At 44.0% G+C, this 13,220-nt stretch overlaps 1 protein-coding gene across 5 annotated transcripts in view; it reads left to right on the top strand.

Moving 5' to 3' along the window:
• The window catches only part of kcnh1a (potassium voltage-gated channel, subfamily H (eag-related), member 1a), a 37,206-nt gene extending 24,903 nt beyond the window's left edge, over positions 1 to 12,303 (top strand). For 4 of the 5 annotated variants that reach the window (XM_058058147.2, XM_058058146.2, XM_058058145.2 and 1 more), the window contains 4 exons: positions 2,846 to 3,045; positions 4,270 to 4,522; positions 6,324 to 6,520; positions 9,148 to 12,303. In XM_058058147.2, the coding sequence (XP_057914130.2) occupies positions 2,846 to 3,045; positions 4,270 to 4,522; positions 6,324 to 6,520; positions 9,148 to 10,023 (1,526 nt within the window). In that variant the 3' untranslated portion in view covers positions 10,024 to 12,303. The remainder of the gene's footprint in view (positions 1 to 2,845; positions 3,046 to 4,269; positions 4,523 to 6,323; positions 6,521 to 9,147) is intronic. The other variant, XM_058058148.2, reaches the window with a different exon arrangement.
• Positions 12,304 to 13,220: the final 917 nt, after the last annotated feature.

Below are 13,220 nucleotides of genomic sequence, written 5' to 3'. Positions count from 1 at the left end.
CAACCGCCACAACCCTCGTGAGGAAAAGCGGTAGAAAATGAATGAATGAATCATCTTTGGGTGAATTTGGGTGAAATGTATAAAGACACTAATGTGCTGTTGATTCAGTCTCAGCTAGTATATACACCGATGCATCAAAACAGGAGTTCAAAACAATCACAAAGAGAATTTCCCCATCGCTTTACTCCAAAAGCCCCCCCCCACCCCTCCATATAATGAATTGATGTTCAGACCTAAATACCGCTGCCGGGTTGCGTTAAGGCATTTTAGCAGTGATGGAAACGCGTAAAGGTCTTTACTGCTGAGAAGGAGGCCAACTTTCCCAGCGTGTCACATGAAACATTCATGCTGTGTCTTTTCCGCCTGTGTGGATGCCGAGTGTCGTGATTCCATTATGTGTGACCGCGCGGCGAGAGCCACCACCTCCCTGCCATCAAGCGACACGTGGGCCGATCAATTCATCGCACCTCCGCCACACTTTTCAACCCTGTGACGAGAGCCCGATTATCCCCTAACCGCCCCCCCTCCCTCCCTCCCTCCCTCCTCCAACGCTGCCACCTCTGCCTTTTGGCTTCTCTTCATGATCCCTGGAGAGGAGGTGAACCAGAAAAACTCATCTGCACACTTGTCAACGCCTAAATTTTTCATTATGAAACAGAAATCATCGTATTAAAGTGTAATTTAAAAAAAGAGGGGAAAAAAAAAGATAGCCTCGACAGCCTCGGGAGGATGCAACTGTACTAAGAGATGCAATTTACTGTCATCCATTGCTCTGCTTTATGAAATATGGATGCCCCGATACGGTTCTATTTTTACCGTCGGCTCTGGATCGGTGCTGCCAGCAGAAGATCATAGTGTGAGGAGGGATCGGGGGATTGGGAGGGGTTCTATACATATGTCTTGTTGCTATAGCAACTCTTGGCTTGGGGCTGGAGTCTCTGACAACTAACTCTTTCAACTATACCTTCAAACGAGCCCGCCGATGGATTGGCGAGCGGCGGTGGCAGATGAGGCCGTTATCCATCGGCAGCCATGCTGATATCATTGAAAACGTCCGTAGCTCAACAAGGAGATGTGACCTTTCTTTGGAAGCAAACAATAATGGAGCGAAGGCAGGTATCTCTGGCATTTGAAAACTCATCATGTACAATGATGTGGAGAAAGAGGAAGGGAAAACCGTCGCTCTCTTTGACCACAGGGCCACGTTTTAAGTGGACAGCGTTGCCTCGCTACATCACGGTTCACCTTTTGTGGATTCGCAGGGATTTTGTCCGTGCAATTTTGCTCTGTTGTATCTGTTTGTGACTGAATTCCCCGCTGCTACTAGTAGAGGATGTGTCAATCAGTCCTCTTTGTGCGGCACTGCCCTGTTTTTTTCTTTTGAAAAAACAAGCAAGCAAATTTCATAGTGTATAGTTGTATGATTGCCAGGGCGCCATTATGGAATACTATGGAATAGAGTAAAATACTACAAAAGTCTTAACAAGGATACAAAAACGCTACAGTTGAACGGCACCGGCACGAGGCGCATCAATACATGAGTCACTGAATAATTTAAATTATGAAATTTGTACTTTGAAAGTGTTTAAACAAGAGAGAAATGTTTGCCTTGAAGTGTATTTAATAATTGCAAACAAAAAATGTTGCCTACTTTGCGGATTTCATTATTTTGGGAACCTATCCCCTGCAATAAACGAGCAAACTGCTGCATTGGACAACACAGCAGCAAGAGAACCAATGGCATCAAACTGCTTCGTCAGCATTAGTAACGCAGAGTTAGATACAGCTCCCGGATGCTGACCACTCATCATGCTTCAAATGCAGCTACTGCCATCTTGGGGAGTTTAAAACTTGTTGTGTATGTTAAGGCCAATGTTTTTGATCAGGCACTAAATAGAGCCCTTTGAATAGAGGCTTTCATTGAAGCATTTATGGCAAGGATCACCTTTTAACATTATTTGGGAAAATTGAAAGAAAAAAAACATGTCTACTTTGGTTTATATGGTTCATAATAACAGCTGAGTCACATAATTATGCCAAATGTGTGGAGATCATGATAGTCGATTGCTCATTTTTGCAGTAATTAAGTCTAATTGGCTGCGGCTGAGTCATGCAATGTGACATTTTAAAGCTACTCGATTCTGACCACTCATTGTACTTTAAATCTTGTGTTAATAAAAAATATACATACATTAGGATGAGGAGATTGCCTACAGCCACAACTGTGAATACTGTTATTTAAAAAAAACACAACAAAAAAACACAACTCTCCCGATCCGCTACTTGCTAAGATGTCTGCAAATGGAGAACAAGCAGCCTTTTGTGCTCCTGATGGCCTGATAAGACGGCTGCAGCAGCACAGTGAAAGGATGAGAGTTTGAGGTCTTCCTCGGGGAGTTGGGAGTGCTTTTTAATTAGCATTATTCCCCCCGCACCGTGTTTTTTGCACTTTGATTGTTCGCCGCAACATAAACAAACACAGGTTACTGTCATCATCATCTGAGGATAATTGAAATGTGCGCCTGGCATGTTCCCTCGCTGACCTTTTACAGAAGGGCTAATTAGGCCTCCTTTGCCAAGAAAACACTACTCACTCACACACACACACAATCACACACACACACAATCACACACAGCAGACAGCTGATAGCTTTGATCCACACACACACTCCAGCTGTTAGACCGCTTCTACAACCCCAACTGCCTCAAAGACCAACTCATGTTTCCGTTTCGCTATCTCCCGGGTCCCCCGATGGCAGAATTAAAAAAAAAAAAAAAAAAAATCTTGTCAACTTCACACTCTGATTAAACTCGTCTCCTGCTCCTTTTTTTTTTCCCCACCCAGCGCTCCTCTACGCCACCATCTTCGGTAATGTGACCACCATCTTCCAGCAAATGTACGCCAACACCAACCGCTACCACGAGATGCTCAACAGCGTGCGGGACTTCCTCAAGCTCTACCAGGTACCCAAGGGCCTGAGCGAAAGGGTCATGGACTACATTGCGTCCACCTGGTCCATGTCGCGGGGGATCGACACCGAAAAGGTATGTAGCCACGCCTTCTTTATAAAGAAAGAAATAATACCCCGCAGAGGGTATGTCTCCTTTTCAAGAATTCAGGTGCAGAGGCGCTGTTGATTCTGGTCTGTTTGAGGTCTAAAGGGGAAGACGCCAATTAAATACTGATCATTATTTCATGTGTATTTCATCAAATGTCCATCCCGTGTGCACTCAAACCAAACAAAAGCTGCATTATCACAGTTATCACACAGCCATGTTTGTTTTGTTTGGACCTCCAAGCTCCAGTCAAACCTTGGTTTTCATGCTCCTTAAGTTTCATAAGGTTTGATTTTTATTTAAAAATTTGCCTTGGTTAACGTACATGACCTCATTTTTGCATGTAACAACTCTGCGAAATAACCTGCCATGGGGCCAAAGAGAGTTTGCATCAACCACAAGCAACCACAAGCAACTGGTCGCCAGCCAATCACAGGGCACATATAGACAAACAACCATTCACACTCACATTCATACCTATGGACAATTTGGAGTCGCCAATTAACCTAGCATGTTTTTGGAATGTGGGAGGAAACCGGAGTACCCGGAAAAAAACCCACGCATGCACGGGGAGAACATGCAAACTCCACACAGAGATGGACGAGGGTGGGATCGAACTCCAGTCTCCCAGCTGTGTGGCCTGTGTGCTTAACCACTCGCACGCCGTGCAGCCCTGCAACATCCATTGTTCATTTATAAGTCTTTTGCCTTGTTTTCTGTATGAAAAGCTAGAATTTCTATAAAATATATTTTTGGGTGTCCAGAAGTGATTCATTCAAAATTCATTTTTTTAGCAAACCTTTTGGTTTAACTAAAAACACAAGCAGCTGAACCTTTGCTTTACTTGTTCACTTCAAGTTCACTTCATGTTAGACAAAAATTGTGAGATGTCGTGTCTAATAATGAAGCGGTTGGATGTGGTCTTCCATGGATACTCCCAACTAAAGGATCTAAAAATGGCCTCTAAAGTCCTTCTTTGACATTCATCTTCAAAGAGATCACTTTTTAAAAGGCAGAGCGTGCTGTGACTGCCTGGCGTCCTGTTGCTTCGGCGGACTTCAACAACGCAGGCGCTCAGCAGGTGTTTGCATTGCAGTCCTATCGTGGACTTACGGAGAATTCACTTTCCTTGTTAGACAGCGCCATGATGTGGTTTTACATACTGTGAATATTTTCACAATCTCCTGTTTTTTTTTTTTTTTTTTGCCCCAGGTGCTGCAGATTTGCCCCAAGGACATGAGAGCAGACATCTGCGTCCATCTCAACCGGAAGGTGTTCAAAGAGCACCCGGCCTTCCGACTGGCCAGCGACGGCTGTCTGCGGGCGCTGGCCATGGAGTTCCAGACCATCCACTGCGCACCCGGGGACCTGATCTACCACGCTGGAGAAAGCGTGGACAGTCTGTGTTTCGTGGTGTCGGGGTCGCTGGAGGTCATTCAGGATGACGAAGTGGTGGCCATTCTAGGTCAGTCGGACTTGGAAATGCTGTAAATGAGGATGGTGATGTCTGGGTTTGCATGACAAGAGTATGAAAAGTGGATGATTTGGATGAGCTTGTTTGATATGGTGGAGACATGGCTGACCATTTCTGTGCCTGGTGATGTCATAATGGAAATTAGATGAGTGGATTTACTCCCATCACAAAGTTTGGGTCAAACGAATGATTTTTCTCATTTACAGTATGCCTTCATTTACTACCATTTCCTTTTAAAATAGTAATAGCAAAACTGAATATTTTCTTGAAAACATACTCATGGACAAATGGACAAAAAGTGTGCTAAAGTGCTAACATTACTTTTACGAGGGTCGCGGGTGGTGCTGGAGCCTATCCCAGCTGTCTTCAGGCGAGCTGTCTTCTTGCGGGGTACACCCTGGACTGGTGGACAGCCAATCACAGGGCACATATAGACAAACAACCATTCACACTCACATTCATACCTATGGACAATTTGGAGTGGCCAATTAACCTAGCATGTTTTTGGAATGTGGGAGGAAACCGGAGTACCTGGAGAAAACATGCAAACTCCACACAGAGATGGCCGAGGATTGGATTGAACTCTCGGGTCTCCTAGCTGTGAGGTCTGCGCGCTAACCACTCGACCGCCTTGCAGCCTGACAATAACCATGTATTTATAAATATAACACTATGAACTATTTACGATTTTAACATTTGGATCTGAACTGCACGCATTTTCCTCTTAATGTGTAATCTCGTCAAAGCCTTGTGGCTATTTTTCCAGCTTAAAACCGCACTGAACATGAATCTCTTCTATTGTGGAGTTGCATCATTACCTCTTTTTGCCTCAAGCAGGAAAATGAAACATAGAAAATATATATATGTCTTTGGGAGTGAGCGGCTGGGTTGAAAAATATGTATAAATACATCTTTGGCAGCAAATAAGTTAAAAAGTGATTTGCATAACGAAGGACCTTTTAGTATGAAACCATATAGTTTTGTTTCAGTCGTACTGAAAGAGACCCAGATGCCAAAAAGTAGAAAACACATCAAAAACTTTTGTAGTCCCGTTTTTTTTTTTTTTTGCTTCTTCCTTAAGCACCAATTTGGATGTTCCCAAAATCCGAGCAGCTTGTTGTTTTCTGAGCCATAAAGTCAACACTGTAGCTCGTCAGGAATCTTCCACACTGTTGGTTTGAAGACACACTCTGTCCTTTTCTTCTCCACGTGAAACCCAAGTGAAGTACTTCCAGTACTTGGAAAAGCATGAATGTACGTTCATACAAGTACATGTGAACCCGGGCTGTGCCTTCATTCATCATTTTCCGCTCCTTTGCTTTCATCGTCTGGCCTCAGTCCCAGCAGTCTGTTAGCAGGTTAAAACTTCATCAACCCCCCCCCGACCCTGCCCCAAATGATTGATTCAGCCAGTAACGGATCGCCGTGTTGTAGTGCAGCAGTGAGGCGTTCTTGCCGTGGTGTGTTTCCAATAAGCTTCTCTAGGGGTCTTTGGGAAAAGTCAATACCCTGTCAGGCAGATAGTGCGGACCCCCCCGGCCTAGCCTCCAGTGATAAACAGGTTACTACTGTGGATCAAAATCTCATTAGCCTAATGGCGCTGCAGAACACAAGACAACATACAGTATAATGAAACCCTGCAAGAAGGAACATCTCGTTCCCTGGAGATGCTGGAAGAATAAAAAGGGGGGGGGGGGTGGATGGAAGATTTCTGCCGTGAAAAGAAAATCAGTTGCAAACTCCTGCTCCCGTGTCCCACTGAGGGCTTGTTTTAACGTCTTCCCCCATGCAGGAAAAGGGGACGTATTCGGCGACGTCTTCTGGAAGGAGGTGACGCTCGCTCAGGCGTGCGCCAACGTCCGAGCTCTGACCTACTGCGACCTCCACGTCATCAAACGCGACGCCCTGCAGAAGGTGCTGGAGTTCTACACGGCCTTCTCCAATCACTTCTCCCGCAATCTGCTGCTCACGTACAACCTGAGGAAAAGGGTGAGTGACCCCGCCAAGTGTCCGGCGTATGTTGAGTTCGAAACAAACGGTAGACGTTAAACGTGCAGACGGGCAGTTGCATGAAATTGGCTCCGTATATTACCCCCCCCCATCACTCTGAATGGTACAGAAGCACAGTAGCGACCAATCATTACCTCATTCATATTAAGGTCACCCTGCCCATGAGAGCGCGACTGAGATTGAATTGCCGGCCTATGAAGAGGCAATCTCATCTGCCGCGCCCGCGAAATAACTGTTGGCCGCGGCGGCGCCGCACCGCAGCACACTGCTGGGAAATCCCGAGCCTGATTGAATAAGCGCCGCCATATTCAGCTGAGCTTGTATTTGCCAAACGGTGAAATCCCGAGGTCGATACACTTGATGGTCGAGCGGTTCAAGTAGCGAGACTGACAAGGAAAGCGGTTCGGGTTTCACACCTTTTTTTTTTTTTTCTATTCCGTGTCGTGTTCGGCGTGATAAGTGGAACGACTCCAGGGAGGAATGAAACATTTTAGATGGCTTATCCACTTTTACTCGTCTTTAGGTCCCTGTTGCTACGGATCTAGATCGCTCATAAAGGCTTCTTATCAGCCATGTATACATGGACCAATTGCATTCCTTTGTATACGCCTCATTCCGAAAGAAAAGTCCCAATCCGAATGAACATATAATCGGATTCCCAGGGATGGAATATTCCTTTCCCCAATCCGATTGAGGTATCTCGTACCTGCTCAAACGGAAAGTTGTCAGGGTGCGTTCTTCTTCGTGGTGTTTTTCTTCTTCTGTTGTTTATTGGCGGTTGGCAAGCAGCTTTCGGTGTGCATTAGCGCCATCTGTGGAACAGAATCTAAACCCTTCTATACGCCATTCACAAGTCCAGTTTTATTAAAAAAGAAAATACATAGTATCTATATAAAACATGTCCCGAGTTTAATTATAAAATATTAGCAAGATTGAATTTTATCTTTTCCTGTGACGTAACACGCAGCTCCAGAGGTTTTTCCAGACAGTTTTAAAAATGGAGGCGAGCAATCGGCACTGGACTGCAGCGGAGTTTTTGATCCAAACTAAATTTCAAGACTGGACGAACAGAAAACTGGCAATACGGAGTTATTCCAACAAGTGAAAGAAAACTCGAGGAAGTCGGTATCACGTGATGTTGATGTTTACTCTTTACTGCGTATGCCCCATTGACTATTCTGGTTGATTATAATGGCGCATGTAGACAGGAGATTGGAATATTCCTTTCCATGTATACCATTGTGTTCGGAAAAGTCATTCGAAAAGATTCCGTTTGGAAAAAAGAAAAACTAATGTAAACGTGGCTAATATATTTTGTCTCTAGAATCAAGAATTCTAGAGACACATCCGGTCATTCATTGGACCCCCATGACCAAGACCAAGGACTTTGGATGTTAGTGGGTTGCTAACATCCAAAATAAACCTATCAACTAGTAACCTATGGGCGGCACGGCGGTCGAGTGGTTAGCGCGCAGACCTCACAGCTAGGAGACCAGGGTTCAATTCCACCCTCGGCCATCTCTGTGTGGAGTTTGCATGTTCTCCCCGTGCATGCGTGGGTTTTCTCCGGGTACTCCGGTTTCCTCCCACAATCCAAAAACATGCTAGGTTAATTGGCGACTCCAAATTGTCCATAGGTATGAATGTGAGTGTGAATGGTTGTTTGTCTATATGGCGACCAGTCCAGGGTGTACCCCGCCTCTCGCCCCAAGACAGCTGGGATAGGCTCCAGCACCCCCGCGACCCTCCTGAGGAAAAGCGGTAGAAAATGAATGAATGAATAATTCAAAAAGATTCTATTCGGAAAAAGGAAAAACTAAACGTGGCTAATATGTTTTGCTGAACAGTGAAGAATTCTAGAGACACATCCATCATTCATTGGACCCCCAAGAAGATGCAAGACCAAGGACTAATGGACTTTAGTGGGTTGCTAACATCCAAAATAAATCAAATAGTAACCAAGTAACATCCATCGTATGTTAGGACGCCATCCGGCCCTGACGATGTCCGCTATGAAAAATCCTGGCACTTGGACAAATGTAGTTGAGTGACAATCCTTTTTTTTTTTTTGGTGAGACATTTCTTATCGATCACCAGGATCGCACACATCTCAGGAGACATTGTGGTCCACTCCATTTTACAGATACTCTTTGAATTTTGAGGGTCACTCCAGGATGCTAATGTGCTTTACTGCCTTGTCCGTTTTTGGGTATGTTATGTTCACTGACTACAACAAATGGTTCTACATCTTGGTGGTTTTGGTCTCGGCTCTCTTATGAGATCATTAACCGGCTGGTCCCTCACCTCGGAATCCTCCTGACTTCCACGGAGGGTGACTTTCCCAATTATGGCATCAGCAGTGGTCTCTTTATCACCATCATTTGTGTGCAGACGGAATTCTTCCCGTTTGGGATTCATTCATTCATTTTCTACCGCTTATCCTCACATGGGTCACGGGGGTGCTGGAGCCTATCCCAGCTGTCTTCGCCTGTTTGGGATGGAATACGTAATTCCCACTGTAGCTGCTAACTGAAGTCGTTTATTTCCTGGTAATGAGCCAACAACAAACGTTTCCTTTTTGTACGCTCGCTCCCTTCTCCATTCAGATGGTCTTCCGAAAAATCAGCGACGTGAAACGGGAGGAGGAAGAGCGTCAGAGACGGAAAAACGAAGCCCCTCTGAATTTACCGCCAGATCACCCGGTACGGAAGCTCTTCCAGCGTTTCCGGCAGCAGAGGGAGGCTCGTACCGCCACGGAGAAACCATGCGAGGAGCACGACGTCGAAAAGGGACCCGTGTACGTGGATGTTCCTAAAACGGCCATCATCACCACCAGTATCGTCACGGTAACGGAAAGCCCGGCCACGCCGTCGTCGTCATCGGCGGCGGCACCGTCGTCGTCGTCATCACCCCCCGGCGGCGCTCCCGCCGATAAATTGAAGCTGCAGGTTCCCGTCTCCCTGGTGGGGGGTCGGGCGGCGGAGTCGGGCAAAGTGGTTAAAGGCTGGGGGCGCTTCAAAGAGTCCATGGCCAAACCCGACAACTGGAAGACGGTGTCCAAAGCGGAATCCATGGAGACTTTGCCCGAGCGGACCAAAGGTCATGAATCCCAGATGTCCCTGAAGAAGACGGACTCGTGTGACAGCGGCATCACCAAGAGCGATCTCCGCCTGGACAAAGTCAGTGACTTCCGTTTGACCCCACAGGACCGAAGCCCCGTCCAGCCCCCGGAGACCAGACGCTCTTTCTACCCGATCCCGGAACAAACGCTCCAAGCGTCGCTTCAGGAACTCAAACTGGAACTGAAGGATGACCTGAAAAACCTGAACGTTCGAATGTCCGGTCTGGAGGCGCAGCTCAACGAGGCACTTCAGCTCCTCAAAGCGAGGACGCCCACCGCCGCCAGCTCGCCGCAGCATCTCTTTGACATCTCCAGACCCGCGTCGCCGGAAGTGGACAACAAGGAGGACATCTTCTCTTGAGAGTTAACAGGAAGCATCCGGCGACATTTTGCTGTAAGCTCAGCTGGCATCCGGTAAATGTCCAGATTACGCGGATAGCTGAGGCCCCCCCCGCACGCGAAGGCGACACTCGACCGGCCTCGATGGCGGGCGTCACGCCGAGAAGCCGAGACGGAAGCTCCGGGGTAACACTCGCCAGCCGTTAATTTGTAGATACTAAATCCACTTAACGGGAAAAACAGCGAGGTTTGAAAACGGCATGACTCCAACGTTGGTGTTCGATTCCTTGCATGTCACACAAAGTATATCGCGCCTCAGCTTGCAGATGCTGCCTGTTTGATTTAAGCGAGGCGTCTCTTTTTGCGTTATTTCGGCGTAGGCTGCAAAAGAGGACAGACGAGAGTTGCACCGCCAGCCCGAGCGAGCGAGCGAGGGAGCAAGCGAGCGAGTGATGTACGCTCTTTTATTACGGCGCCGTTGAAGGCTCGTTATGAATTATACAACAGCAAACTCCGCAGACGTCTTCCGGCAAAAGCAGTTACTGTGATGAACGGCGGGAGGGGGGGGGGGATGCTTGATGAGAAACGGGGTACGCTTTAAGCTAGCGTGACACTTAAAACTTTCACATAGCATGAAAACCATGCATAACCAGACACTACAACCATTTCTATATTATTATATTTCATTTACACAATAATATCACTGCAGAATACAAATGGAAGTTCTTTGGGTTTTTTTTGGTAGAGCGTCTGGGGTTGAAGGTTAATTATTTACATTTTTGTACCACTGGTTTGCATGCAGGCTTTATTGTAAAAAAAAATAGAAAAACCTAATATGTTTGCAAAGCAGAGGGGCCACTTTTTGGTGGGTTCTATGTACATTCGGAGGAAATATGCCAACATATTGTGTGCATTCATTTCCATTGGACATCACCTTCTGGTTTTAAATACTACAATATATATATATATATATTTAAAAAAATCATAATAAATACAATCTCCATGCATAATTTTTTTTTCAAAATGCCCAAATATATTCACAACCACTGTATATGAAAATGCAAATTATTTTTTAAATGAAGGTTTTATCATTAAGATTAAAATACCATTGTTATCAATCGAAAGGTATTTTATTCTGTCCACTTAATAATAAAAAAAAAAACATGTCTACAAATAAGCAAACAATTTGTGGTGAATTTCATGGCTTACATTATAAATTTTTTTTCAGAAAATTAGAGCTCTTTTAAATATGAAGTATTTAAAAGAGCTCCAATAAATATGAAGTATTTAAAAGTACGATAATTCATAAATGCATTTCATCGAACGATAACAATTTTTTTGGTTTCAAACAGAATGAACACGGTAACTGGGGGGGTGGAAAAAATGTAAAAGTGTCAAAAAAAAATAACAGTTGCCGAAACGTTACATGCAGGCAACTAATTTCTCACACAGCTACACTAAACTTGAGTACTATCTAGTGGTTTAAATGTGAATTACACCTCGTGACAATTAATGGTCCAAAAAAATATTGCCGATAAAGTCGTTTATCGACGATAATTCGTAGCACATCAGCAAAATGTGTTTATCATGACAGGCCTATATGAATGTATATATTTTATAAAGTCTTTATTTATGAAGTCTTGTCACGATAATTGATAAATCCATTTCATCGAACGATAAAAAAATGTTTTGGTTTCAAACAGAATTAACACGGTAACTTGGGGGGGGGGGTGGAAAACTGGGAGAAAAAAAAATGCGCGCTCACAGACGGTGTCGCTAGCTACGTTGCCGAAACATAGTACATGCATGCAACTAATAACTCACACAACTACACTTAACACTAAACTTGAGTACTATCTAGTGGTTTAAATGTGAATTACACCTCATGACAATTAATGGTCCAAAAATATTTGTCGATAAAGTCGTTTATCGATGATAATTTTACTATCTAGTGGTTTAAATGTGAATTACACCTCGTGACAATTAATGGTCCAAAAATATTTGTCGATAAAATCGTTTATCGATGATAATTTTACTATCTAGTGGTTTAAATGTGAATTACACCTTGTGAGAATTAATGGTCAAAAAAAATATTGTCGATAAAGTCGTTTATTGATGATAATTCCTAGCACATCAGCAAAATTTGTTTATCGTGACAGGCCTATAGGTATGTATATATTTTATGGCCATTCATTAATAAATGAAAGCAATAATTAGGGATGTTATGCTGTTCTTCATGTAGGGTGTAATGAGTTACATGGACACTAATGATCATTCGAAAACAAAAACAACTATTGTTAATGTAGTCCATCTTTAAAAAAAAAATCTCTATTCTCATATTATTCATTATTCATATGGATCATTTTTTTCCTTTTTTTTTTTTTACATGCCGTATCTGGCGTATCAGAAGAAGAGGCAGGCTGGGAAGGATGCAGCAGCAAACGCTATCAAAAATTCAGCCGACTAAAAATAAAGAGATGGGCTTGTCATCACAGGCGGGATATGTTTGTGCGGGAGGAAAATAGGTCTTTAAAAATATCTTCTATTTCACACCTACATCGCTCCACAATGCAGCAGCTCCTATTCCACAAACACAAATGACAACAATTGGGACTTCTTTGAAAGGGGAAGCCGTGCTTTTAACGTGTAGCGTGTTGATACGTTGAACATGTTTAATCAGGCCTACGCACTGAGCCTATTTGAATTGATTATCTCGCAGCTCTAACGTGAGCCGTGGATTAATGTGTCGCTAATCTCATTAGCGACAAAGGAATAAAGCTTTTTCAATGTCACACGGCTCGGCTAATTGGCCCGCGCCGCAATTAGCTGATGACATGTGCGACCTCGCATTTTACAAAAGTGTGGCCCTTCCGCCTCCGAAACCACACAGGTTATTGATGGGGTCTTTATGATATAGAGTGCGGACATAACTCCGAGGCGTAGATCGGTGGTAATTGTGAAAGGTGTGTGCATCTTACCGCATCCTTGTTTCATACATCAGCCACAGCCAATCAGGAGGGGATTGCTATTGTGGTATGGAAATGCTGTGTTTAAAAATATTAATATTTATAAATAATATTTTTATTATTGTATATATATTTATATATTGTATTATATATTTTTATTTATTATATTATATTTTATTATATAAAAATATAATATAAAAACAACAAAATAAAGTTGACATTTTGGGAAAATTATCCTGGAGGAAAAATTCAA

This window comes from Doryrhamphus excisus, linkage group LG20, assembly GCF_037039965.1.
Source record: "Doryrhamphus excisus strain RoL-2023G ecotype Guam linkage group LG20, RoL_Dexc_Guam_v1.1, whole genome shotgun sequence".
Taxonomy (NCBI): Eukaryota; Metazoa; Chordata; class Actinopteri; order Syngnathiformes; family Syngnathidae; genus Doryrhamphus; species Doryrhamphus excisus.
Note: the sequence above shows the minus strand (reverse complement) of the source record. Positions and strands in the feature narration are given on the sequence as shown.